At 43.0% G+C, this 12,163-nt stretch overlaps 1 protein-coding gene and 1 pseudogene across 1 annotated transcript; one reads left to right on the top strand and one right to left on the bottom strand.

The window, feature by feature from the left end:
* Positions 1-3,499: 3,499 nt before the first annotated feature.
* Positions 3,500-11,882, bottom strand: LOC125529000 (annotated as a pseudogene).
* LOC125529001 lies at positions 9,053-11,156 on the top strand. The gene is made up of 4 exons (XM_048693413.1): positions 9,053-9,738; positions 9,823-10,016; positions 10,103-10,635; positions 11,035-11,156. The coding sequence occupies exons 1-3, from the start codon at positions 9,108-9,110 to the stop codon at positions 10,628-10,630; spliced, it is 1,353 nt and encodes a 450-aa protein (XP_048549370.1). The 5' UTR covers positions 9,053-9,107; the 3' UTR covers positions 10,631-10,635; positions 11,035-11,156.
* Positions 11,883-12,163: the final 281 nt, after the last annotated feature.

The raw sequence follows: 12,163 nt of genomic DNA, 5'->3' as shown, positions 1-12,163 counted from the left end.
ATGAACGATCATGATGCCCCAATGAGAGAGGCTGATCCAAACCCCACCGATTCAACCAATCAGTGTGTCTCATGCGGATCGATGCACACTGATTCAACCAATCAGTGCGTCTCATGCGGATCGATGCACACTGTAGCTAACCCTAGCGCCTGATCTCAAACGTCCACGCACAACGATCGATGACCCGGTAGTGTGCGGGGTTTTGAGGTCTTTTGAGAGGGTTTTTGAGGGATTTTGAGAGGTTCTGAGGGGTTTTGACTGATTAGGGTTGAGCATAACTAATTCAAAAAAATCAAAAATATATAAAACTTGCGCACATAGTCTTATTATGTCATATAGTAACGAGAAAAAAAATATAAATATGGTTTACATACATTTTTACGAAAAATCCTTCACAAAATTGTCATTCCTCGAACAATGTAGTATGGAGTTCAAGGGAGAGAGTAGTGGGCACCCGAGAGTAGGTGGGGTTTTGAAAATTAAAAGTGTGAAAACCTTACCAAAACTTCATTTTGGATTGACTAAGAAAGATCTTAACTTACTTTTCTCATTTTCATGTTTTAAACTTGTTTATATATAATTTTCTATTAAGCCTTGTTTTTTCAAAAAGAAAAGAAAATAATAGAAAATTAATTCAATAAATAGCGAGACTTTAGATTTACACTATATAGGTAGAATAGATGTGTAGAAAAATTATTTGGCTGGTTTAGACAAGGTGCCAAAAAACTTGCTTAAATATGAGGCCGTTAACCCTACCTTTGGAGGTCATTTGAGACACACTTTTCATGACTATGAGTTCAACTTACCAAAAGGGCTCGGAATGGTCAGCAAGCAAACATATTTCAGTTGAGGTACTTTAGATAACATTAAATCATCAATTCCCCATCTCTAATTCAAATTTGAGCCCAAATTTGAATTTTATTTGGCTGGTTTAGACAAGGTACCAACAAACAAGTTCGAATAGAAACACGGGGATACATAATGACTACCAGTATGCACCAAGTTACAAATATTATTACATGCCCCAAGTTTTCAAACTGTTCTCTGTTTCTACCTCTTCCTACCACGTCGTGTGCCCTTCTTCGCCTGAACACTTCTTGTTTTTGGTTCTACTACACACACAAGTTCACTGATCATCTTGGTTTTCTTCACTGGTCTTTTCAACACCTCGCCAACACCCTCGTGATCAGCGTCTTCAGTCTCAATGTTGACAGCAGTTTCAGTTTCTTCGGTGTGTACCTCAACATGGGTTTCTTCAGTCTGAACCTCGACACGCTCAGGTTCAGTTTCAACCTCGAGAGCAGTTTCTTCAGTCTGAATGTTGACTGCAAATTCAGTTTCTTCGGTGTGCACCTCCACACCAGTTTCTTTAGTCTGAATGTTGACTGCAGCAGGATTTTCTTCAGGCTGCTCAGGCTCAGACACACTTCTCTTCTTTCTACTGCCATTGACTCTTGCTTTTTTTGTTGGCCAACACTGTTCAACAACAAGGGGCTGACTTGCTTGCTTCCTCCTGGCCAATGGGAAAATGTTATAGATATAGTAATTGGAAAAAAGGACCAAATCAAAACACAGACAAATAAACAAGAACATACTTTGGCTTATCAGGAGTGTAACGGCATTTGACAGATCCCACTGTGTGCCCAAGTTCCTGGCACAACTTGCATCTGTTTTTGTTACCTTTTTGACTTTCCATCTTTCTTTCCCTTCTTACTACTGCCACCTTTCTCAAACCATGCCTTGAATCTACTCTGTTTAGGCCTGCCAGCCTTTCTTTTCGTCAAGGAGGACACATGGAAAATTCAATGTCCACTTCAGGCCACTGAGACTGATCTGTAAGTGCTGGAATTGGAGTAGCATATGTAGCTTTGAATCTTGCTACCAAATAATATTCATGCAAATATGGGTGCATGTTTATCTTCGGTTGGGATGCTAAGAAAAGAATGACATGCTCACATGGTTTACCAGTGTGTTGCCACTCGAGGCAAGTGCAATCATGCAATTCAGCGTTAACAACATGTCTCCTTCCAGTTTTGTTATCTCTAACTTCAGCACCCCAAGGTGAAGAATTTTCAACAAACAAATGTGAAAGACATCTGGTCCTATTGACCACCTGTTGTACCACTGCTGGAAGCTTGTCACCTTGCAGACAATCACCTATCCTTATTCTCAATTCCCACAACCGCATGAGCATGATCCTGATTTGGTCAACCATGTCATGCATAGGCAAATCTTTTAACTCCTTCACCTTGTTGTTGAAACTCTGCCAAATTGTTGTTGATGTGGTCACACTTGATGGCAGTGTTGAATGCTGACCTGTAACAAAACAAAGAATGGTAGGTGTTCAGCCATGGACCAAACTCATCACATGCTGCCATTATCTTATCAAGATGATATTTTTGTATCTCTCTAGTGTAAAATCTTGCTGCTGGCCACATGCGCCCAAATTCTTCTCCTCTATTTTTTTTGATCAAATTCACCCACAAATGACCGAAGCACTCCCTCTGCTCAGCATGTGGGAAAACAATTTTCACTGAATTTTCAAGCCCCTTACATGCATCTGTGTGTATAGCCAAAGGTGACACTGGCCCTAGGCATCTTTTCAACTGGATCATGAACCATGTCCATGAAGCCTCTGTTTCTGACTGAAACAAGCCAACAGCAATAGGAAACATCCAGTTCTGTCCATCTAGAGCATTGCATGCTGCCAACTGACCATTCCACATGCCTGTCAAAAATGATGAGTCTATGCTCAAATATGGACAGCACCCTGCTTTGAACCCATCAATGCAAGGCTTCAAAGCCATAAAAAACTTGGAGAACTTGACTTCACCTTCGGTTGATACCTCTGTATCTATCTCCACAACACTGGCAGGTGACCTCTATTCCACCTCTGCTTTGAAGTTGTAAAGCATCCTAAATGTATTTGCCCAATCACCATATAAATTTTTCATTGCCCTTTGTTTTTCCTTCCACACTGTGGTATATTTCAGTTTAATGGGGTACATCTTTTCCAAGTCTACTTTGAGTTTCTTGGCAGTAGTGTTTGGTGTTTTGGCTAAAATTGGGGTGATCTTTTCTACAACCGAAAGTTGTGATGTCATGGTTGATACTCTCTGTGAACTTGTAATACAAGTATGTTGATTGGGGATTTGGTTAACCCTGATAGTACTTCCATTAGGTTGCAGTCTAGAAGATATGTACCACTTGCAAGGCTTCACACTACCACCAAATCCTTTGCACCCGCATAAAACTTCTTTCTATCAGTGCAAATAGTCTTGGCATCAAACTCATGTTTCACTGCATAAGTCTTGAAACACATCCTAAACTTCTTCATGCTTGGGAACAACTTGCCTACTTCAATGACAGGGTTTTCTTTGTCATACACATGCGCCAGCTCATCATCATATGCATCATCTACTTCATTTGCAGCTTGTTCCATCAACTGTCCATCTACTTCTTCATTAGCATTATCAGGGAAACTAGATTCGCCCCTCTCCTACTTATCTCTGTCATCGACTGGAATGCCAAAAAGTTTGGCCATCTCAATGTCAGGCATTGGTGCAATGACCAAATCAGTAGGCTCATCTAATTCAACTACATTCCAATCAACAGTTGTTGTAGTTTCAGTTTCAGTTCCAGTCACCTGTCCCTCTTCGGCTATTACTGTAAGTTCAGTACACATGGAAATCAATGGCCTCTGTGTAGCCCAATCATCATCTACCATCTGCGCAGCCAATTGTGATGGCACATATCCAACCTTCGAAAAAATGTTCAGATCAACGAATTCAGCAAAAAAATTAGCCCGTTTGCTTGTCCAGCCGTTTTGCCGACCGATTTCTTCAACAATCTGTTCACCATCTTCTATTCTCACATACTCTCCTTTCCAATCATCAAACCGCAACAGTGATACTTCTTGCTCTGGACCCCAAACAATATTCTCCCCAATTTTTTCCACCCATTTCTTCACTGCCGTCTCTCCCATGTTCCGTAGAACATGTGGATCAATCTCTGTAGACTCAACCTCCCATTTAACAATTGTGTCTCTCTCAATGTTCTGTATGCTACCATCAACTAATTTTGCCTTCGATGGAAAGAAATTGACAGTCGATTCGAAGGTCCGAGCGGCAGCATCCCCTCTGTCAGTGGCGGACGGTGTGAGCCCCTGAGAAAGAGCAGACGATGCCCTAATTGCATGCAAAATTGGATCGGAGAGAGGCGCATTACCTATTCGAAGTTGAATCTGGCGGCTCCATCTCAGTATGCCCACGGGCTCCCCTCACAACCTATCGATTCAACAAGCGAAAAAAGAGGAAACAAGCTGAGATCTACGGGCCCGAGAGAGGAACGGGAGGGCGACTAGGGTTCGAATTCACTCACCATTTTCTGAGGACGAAGGCTCCACCGCCGTTGAGAACGAGGGCTCCGCCGCCGCCACCGAGAACGCAAGATCCGCCGCCACCGGAGAAGAAGGGGGGCAGAGTGGCGGGCCCAACATGGTCGGGCGGCAGGGCACGGTCAGCTGTTTTGAGGAACAATTAAGTTGGACCCACATGTCCTAACAAAAATGGGGGGGGGGCTTGGTTGACGACCAATTTAACCACATTTAACACCCCATGTGGCCCTGGGCTATTTACACGCTCAAATGTGTCGCATCACAACCATTTATTTCAACAACGTCGCACTCCTTTCCAATTCACATCAAAAACGTCGCACAGGAGCTATTGGCCCATAGCCTGATGTCCCTGAGATTGGGGAGCATCGCTATGCTTGCTGGAATGGTGCCGGTGAGCTCGTTGATGTACAGAAACAGTAAGCTCAGGTACTTGAGGCCACTGAAGTCTTCCGGTACTTCTCCCGTCCCGTGAGCTGGTTCGATGACACATCAAGCTCTATCAAATTCACCGACGTGATTTTGCGTGGCAGTTCACCGGTGGGTCCATTGTTGTACAGGTACACGTACTCGAGCTTTTTGTGTTGCCACACCAATGCTGGGATCTGGCCGGTGAGGTTATTATTATTCACCGCGATCAGCTGGAGGTTCGCTAAGCTCGAGTAGGCCTTCGGGATCTGGCCGGTCATGCTCATATTGGACATCCAGATGTAGTACAGGTTGGTCAGCTTGGCGAACTCCATCGGCGCAGGCGCGAACTGGTTCGAGACAAGCGTGAGCTGCTCGAGCCCAGCAAGCTTGCTTATCTCGGCCGCTGGGTACGCTCCGGTGAACTGGTTGGTGTCAAGAAGCAGCAACCTCAGCGCCGGAAGCCCGGCCACCGCGGCCGGCACGGTGCCACCGAAGAAATTTGTCGACAGGTTGAGGTGCTCCATGGCCGGTGACAGGCGGCAGATGTCATCCGGAAGTACCCCGTGGAAGGCGTTGTTGGAGAGGTCGAGGAAGCGGAGCTGAGAGCATTCGTAGAGCGAGGCGCCGGGAAACTCGCCGGTGAGGTTGTTGTATGAGAGGTCGAGGTGGCTAAGGCTCGGCAGGTTGCACAGCTGCGTTTTGATTTTCGGCCGAAAAAAATGATTTTCGGCCGAATTTCGGCCGTCTCGCTAGGGCCCGATATATGGGCCTATCGGCCGAATAATTCGGCCCAGTTTGAATTTTTTTTTGCCCGGCCCATCTTCGAGAGCCTTCTAGTTAGCTTCCGCTGAGACAAAACCACGAAACCCAAACGGCCTAACCCTAGAATCACTCGTTCCCTGTCCCTCTTCTTGTGTGCGGCGCCGCCGCCGCGCACAGGCCACATCTCCTTGCCCTCCTCCACATCTCCGGCCAAGGCGCTCGCTTCTCTGGCCGTCCTCCACATCTCCTCGCCTCCACCCCATCCACTTCCTGTCCTTTGCTTCTCCAAGACTGCAGCATGGTGCTTGGCGGCTGCGGCAACGGAGTTGATGGAGCGCAAGCCGACCAGTTCAACGGAGGCAGTAGCACGGAGCAGCGGCAGCAGCATGGAGGGCGTCCGCTTGACTGGGAAGGTACATATGTTCTTGATGCAGTTTCAGTACGTGTATGCAGTTTCAGTCTTCAGCAATTTGTCTCGTCCAAGTACGTGTATGCTGTTTCAGTTCTTCAGCAATTTCAGATCGATGTGGATTTGTTTCTTGGTTATAATCTGTGTCTACTTGTGCTGCTTTAGATTTAGGATAGGTCCCTGGTAAATGGCTTGGCAAATGCATATATCATACCGGGGTAAGAAAAATCGAGTCTTGATGAGTTGAACACAGTAGTGGCATTATTAATCTGAATTATACATGCATCTTGTAGTCACCAAGGATGCTCTAGATCTGGTAATATTTCTTTTGGTCCAACAGAAAGTGGGTTACAAACTTTGTTATGAACATCCTAAAATATATAATTGTTCCATGGACAAGGGGACTGCTCCTTGAAGCCACCGACTTGGATAAAATTGCTGCTGGCCGAGGCAGAAGCACACCGTACTAGCTGCTGTTATGTTTCCTTCCGCGCGTGTTACCCGAACTAGAGCATCGAGTTGTATATAAATTACTTATTCCTTGGTATCTGAACTAGAGCATTGGGCTGTACTGTTTTTTGTTTATTATTAATATGAGGACACCCAAGTAAGCGAGGGTTGCTTCCTTAGTTACCTACTCTTCATAACTGACCAATGTCCTTTTGTCACTTGATTTTCAGGTGATGGAACTGCAAATAGGAGTGGCAGCGGCAACCATGATGCAGGTGCAAGTGGTTCCCAAAGCTCTTGAAAAGGTAACATACTAACATGATATGAGCTGTGAGATTGCATGGGGTTCTTATAGAGCTCTAACTTGGTTCAAATAAAAAAAGATGGCATAGAGATCTCACTTAATTCAGTACTTCCATGAAACTATTTGGTATTTGTTTGTAAATTGTACATAACAGTACACTGCGTTGTCCATGTAGTGAGATGAGGATGATCACAGTTTAGAGTATTTGGATCTCTCTTTCATATTTCTATATAGTAAGGCATATATCTTGATCTTATTGGTGCACATTTCTAGAGTATTTGCTTGGTATGTTGCCAGATTACTATGCTTTGCTTGTTCACACGATGCAAATGGAATATTGTTAGGTTCAATTAAAGTGATGTTGTTTGTAACTTTGCAATGCAGGAATTAAAGATAATAACTTATATATCGTTGGAACCATACATGGCCGTATTCTGGGGGTTTTCATTGTATGTACTGTGGCCTAAAGCACAAAGGTGGAGGTGCAACCCGTGCCAAGGAGCACCTTGGTTGGATTGTAGGTAACGTGAGGAGCTGCCCAAATGTGCCAAGAAATGTGAGAGATGCAATGAGAGAGTGCCGGGATGAATCGAAGAGGAAGAAAAGAGAGAAACAAAATAGAAGGCTGAGAATTGAAAGAAATATTATGGAAGGGCTGTATCAACAAGGAAGGGTGATTAACATAATAGATGATGAAGAAGAAGAAATTCAGATGAATATTCGAGAGGCATTGCGTGACCCGAATGTCTCCCGGAGAGTTGATAGGAGGATTGGCAAGGGGAATGTGGGTGATGTGCGAGTTGATGTTGGCAAAAAGAGTATCACCGCATATTTTGACAAGCAATTATGCAGCAACAAAGTATCTATGCAGCCCAAGATCAGTAGTGCTTTGGATCCTAATTCGAGAGATGCACTTGGCCTAGCTTGGTCCAAGTTTTTTCATGCCAATGATATTGCTGGACGTAAAGCTGACTGTCCATACTTCCGAGCTGCTTTGAAGATCACTCAACAATTAGGACCTACTCCTATACCAACCGCGAAGGAGATTGATAGAAAATATTTGGATGCAAACTATGATGAAGCAACTTCGTTTCTTCAAAAATTCAAACAAGATTGGAAAAACTTTGGTGTGACTCTTATGTGTGACTCTTGGACTGGTCCAACAGGAATGTGTCTCATAAACTTCATGGTGTATTGCAATACACGAATGTTCTTCCTTAATACTATTGATGCATCCGGTCAGACTCAGAATTCAGGTTACTTCCTCCTCTTCTTCGCGTTTTACTTTCTTCTTGAATACTTGGGTTTGTCCTAGAATTGTCTTATGTTCATGAAAATATTTGCTTTGTTCTAGTTAGGTATATACATATGTTCTTACAATACTTTTCTTGAATACTTGGATCTGTCCTAGAATTGTTTTATGTTCCTAATGCTTTGTTCTAAGTAGGTATATATGCATTTTACATATGTTCTTACAATACATGCTTCTTGAATACTTCGATCTGTCCTAGCTTTGGATCCTAATTCGAGAGATGCACTTGGCCTAGCTTGGTCCAAGTTTTTTCATGCCAATGATATTGCTGGACGTAAAGCTGACTGTCCATACTTCCGAGCTGCTTTGAAGATCACTCAACAATTAGGACCTACTCCTATACCAACCGCGAAGGAGATTGATGGAAAATATTTGGATGCAAACTATGATGAAGCAACTTCGTTTCTTCAGAAATTCAAACAAGATTGGAAAAACTTTGGTGTGACTCTTATGTGTGACTCTTGGACTGGTCCAACAGGAATGTGTCTCATAAACTTCATGGTGTATTGCAATACACGAATGTTCTTCCTTAATACTATTGATGCATCCGGTCAGACTCAGAATTCAGGTTACTTCCTCCTCTTCTTCGCGTTTTACTTTCTTCTTGAATACTTGGATTTGTCCTAGAATTGTCTTATGTTCATGAAAATATTTGCTTTGTTCTAGTTAGGTATATACATATGTTCTTACAATACTTTTCTTGAATACTTGGATCTGTCCTAGAATTGTTTTATGTTCTTAAAATACTTGATTTTTTCTAACTAGGTATATGCATCTTACATAATTTTGCAGACTTTATCTATAGAGAGATTGAGAAGGTTGTAGAAGAGATAGGCCATGAACATATAGTTCAAATCGTAACCGATAATGGGTCCAATTATAAAAAAGCTTGCAAAACCCTTATAGAAGAACCAAAGTACTCTCATATTGTTTGGCAACCGTGTGCTGCTCACACCGTCAATCTTATGTTAAAAGATATAGCCAAGTTTCCTGAGGTTGATTGATAGTCAAGAGTGCCAAGACAATCTGTAGGTTCTTGCATAAGCACAATAATCTACATGATAACATGAAGAAGAACATAGGTGGTGAACTAATTAGACCAAATGCCACCCGGTTTGGGACTGTCTTCATGTTCCTTGAGAGTTACCATTTGAAGAAAGATAAATTTAGGGAGTGGATGGTTTCTCAGGATTGGAAGGAGTGTCAGTGGAGCTATGAGCCTGGATACGTGTTTTCTGAAGAATGTTTGTCTAGTAATGTTTGGTGGAATGCACTAGAGTGGGTACTAGGTTCGTTAAGGCCACTTTATAAGGCCATGAGGTATGCTGATACGCAGAAACAATGCACTCTTTCTGGCTTCAAAAAAAGTATGATGCTCGCTATACAACGGATGGAAGCACATCTAGGCCCTACATCAAGGTTGTACCTTAGTTTCATGCGCAAGGTGTGCAAGAGGATAGATGCAATGGAAGAAGATACGTTTATGGTTGCAGCTGCCGTCCTTGATCCATATACACATTATAGCCTCAACCTTTGCAACCATACAAATTATGCTACTGCACTAACAGATGCGATAGCGAAGATATTAGATCCAAAGAGTGCTCTTTCAGCCATTGATGAAGTTAGTAAGTTTAGGGAGTGCCAAGGAAGGTTTGGGACCAGATTAGCACAAGAAGCTGCGGCGAGAATGGAGCCAAGTAAGTCGTGGTCTTTTGGTTTTAGAATTTCCATTTCCTTTTGTTTTGTGTAATTCTGAAAATTTCATTGGTGATATCTTGCAGCCCAGTGGTGGTTTCAATTTGGAGGGGATGTTCCTGCATTGCAGAAGTGCGCAATGAGAATTTGCTCACAATGTGTCTCATCTAGTGGGTGTGAGAGGAACTGGAGCGCCTTTGCTTTGGTGCACACAAAGCCAAGAAATCGCCTTTTATATGACAAGCTCCACAAGCTAGTTTCTGTCCGCTACAACCTAAAGGTATAAACCAACTCAAATTTACTTTGTACCTTGTATTGTCCTTGCATGTCATATAATTTACTTGGTTTACTATCCAAACCTTGAAGATACGAGCTGAAGAAGATCAAGAGAAAGAGAGAGATATAGATAAAGAGGTTGATCCAAGTGCACTGCTGATAGATACAACAATGTTCGATGAGACAAATCCAATAATGGAGTGGCTGAATGAGGATGAAGAGGATCCAATTTTGGATGGAGCCGATGCGGCCAGTGCTGTTTTTGAGAAAATAAGGCGCCTCAACTCAAGCAGGAAGGATTCTTATGTTGGTACAAAGGCTAATAAGAAGAAAAGAAAGAGGAATCATGATGAGGAGAATGAGTATGTCGAAACTGACAGTGAGGATGACGACAACGAGAATGAATATGTTGATAATGAGAGTGAGGATGATGATGGGGTGAGTGAGGATGATGAGGATGATCAACAAGATCAGCAAGAAACACAAATGCAAGTGGAAGAAGAGACACAAGTACAAGTTGAAAAGGAGACACAAGCAAGCATTGGCAATTTGGAGACTCGTAGATCTGGACGACTTGTTAGGAAGAAGACCAAGGAAGTCAACAGCCTCTACTCGTAGATTTGGTAAGTCTCTTCTTTTCGGTGTTTCTTCTTCATGATGATTACTTAGCTTGATGCATATGTTTGAAGCGGTTGATCTTTAAATAGCTTGATGTACATTGCTTTCTTATTCTGGTGCTCTAATGTGTATGCTCACTGTGTAATGATCAATACTGATGTTCTAATTGCTACTTGTCAATTATCGTGTAGTACTGTTGTAATTTCTACTTATCTTCTTGTATGGCTGTTGTAATTGCTACTTATCACCTACTAGTGCTGTTCCAATTGCTACCACTCACATACTAGTGCTGTTCTAATTGCTACTTATCTCTTAGTAGTGCTATTCTAGTTGCTACTTATGATGTAGTAGTGTTGTTCTAAATGCTACTTATCACTTGTATTTGTCTTTTAAATGGTACCTAGCTGGAGCTTGGAGCATGATGCTAGTTGGAGGCTTGGAGCATGGAAGCTGGAGCTTTTTCAATGGAACAAGACCTCCCCGTCCATGCTTTCATGGATTTCTTTTGGAGTTGTTGTTCGTTGTGATGATTTGATGGTTGTCTTTTGGAGCTGTTTCTATGTGAAATCCTTTAAATTCCTAGAGTTGGTTGTACTGAAGTATTTAAACTTTGAACTATGATGTGATGGTTGTGGACTGTAAGTTTAGAACTAATGTGCGTGAGGGTCATATTGGACTGACGCTCTTATTTTAATCCCTAGAGCTAATTTGCTAAACATCATATGATTACTCCTGATGGTTGTTGGGCTGCTATGCTTTTGCTTAGCTTGATTTCAAATTTCTGTGAATGTTTGGTCAAATTTCGGCCGAATTTCGGCCAAATTTCGGCCAAATTTTGTCTGAAAATTCAAATTTTGATTTTATAATTTCGTCCGAAATTTTGCCGTAATTTTTGAAATGACCGAAATTCAGCCATTTCGTTCAGGGCCGAAAAAAATGGCAAACCGAAAATCAAAACACAGTCGCACAGAGACTCCGGTACCTTACCGGCGATGTTCAGCTTCAGCAAGGATATCCCCGTCACCACGCGTTCGCTGCGGCCGCAGACCACGCCAGTCCAGTTGCAGTGGTCGGCCATCGGCGTCGGCAACCGGGTCCCACGACACAAGCTGGCGTGGGTTTCCCCACTTTTCTTGATAGCTAGGAGGGTGGCTTGGTCGCCGGAGGTGGACTGCGAGCTCGATTTGTCGCCCACAGCCAGCAGGAGGAGACCCAGGAATAGTAGAAGGTGGAAGGGATAGCTGCTCGCCATTATCTTTGTCTGTACTTTGTTAGAGCAACTCTAGCAGTCACCGCAAAACACATGAAACTGCAAACTAACCGTCAGTTTACAGTTTTAGGTAAAAAAAGACCAGAATAGAACCCGTAAACCACCCTAACCCGTAAAAAATTTAAGGGGCACCGCAAACATTCCGGCCAAACCGGTGAAAATACGGATTTCGAAGACGATCCAAGGACGACCTGTATACGTGAAAAACCGTTGGCGGGAATCTAACTGCCAGCTGAAACTTCATGGCTCGCTCCCGCCTGTCC

This window comes from Triticum urartu, unplaced genomic scaffold (assembly GCF_003073215.2).
Source record: "Triticum urartu cultivar G1812 unplaced genomic scaffold, Tu2.1 TuUngrouped_contig_5274, whole genome shotgun sequence".
Taxonomy (NCBI): Eukaryota; Viridiplantae; Streptophyta; class Magnoliopsida; order Poales; family Poaceae; genus Triticum; species Triticum urartu.
The sequence above is the reverse complement of the archived record's forward strand: the minus strand, read 5'-3'. Positions and strand labels throughout refer to the sequence as shown.

Bases quoted from the DNA above. Each gene is read 5' to 3' on its own strand.
- LOC125529001 (XM_048693413.1), top strand. From the start codon at position 9,108: ATGAAGAAGAACATAGGTGGTGAACTAATTAGACCAAATGCCACCCGG. The intron at 9,739-9,822 runs GTAAGTCGTGGT...GATATCTTGCAG, and splicing joins TGCGGCGAGAATGGAGCCAA to CCCAGTGGTGGTTTCAATTT. The intron at 10,017-10,102 runs GTATAAACCAAC...CAAACCTTGAAG, and splicing joins CTGTCCGCTACAACCTAAAG to ATACGAGCTGAAGAAGATCA.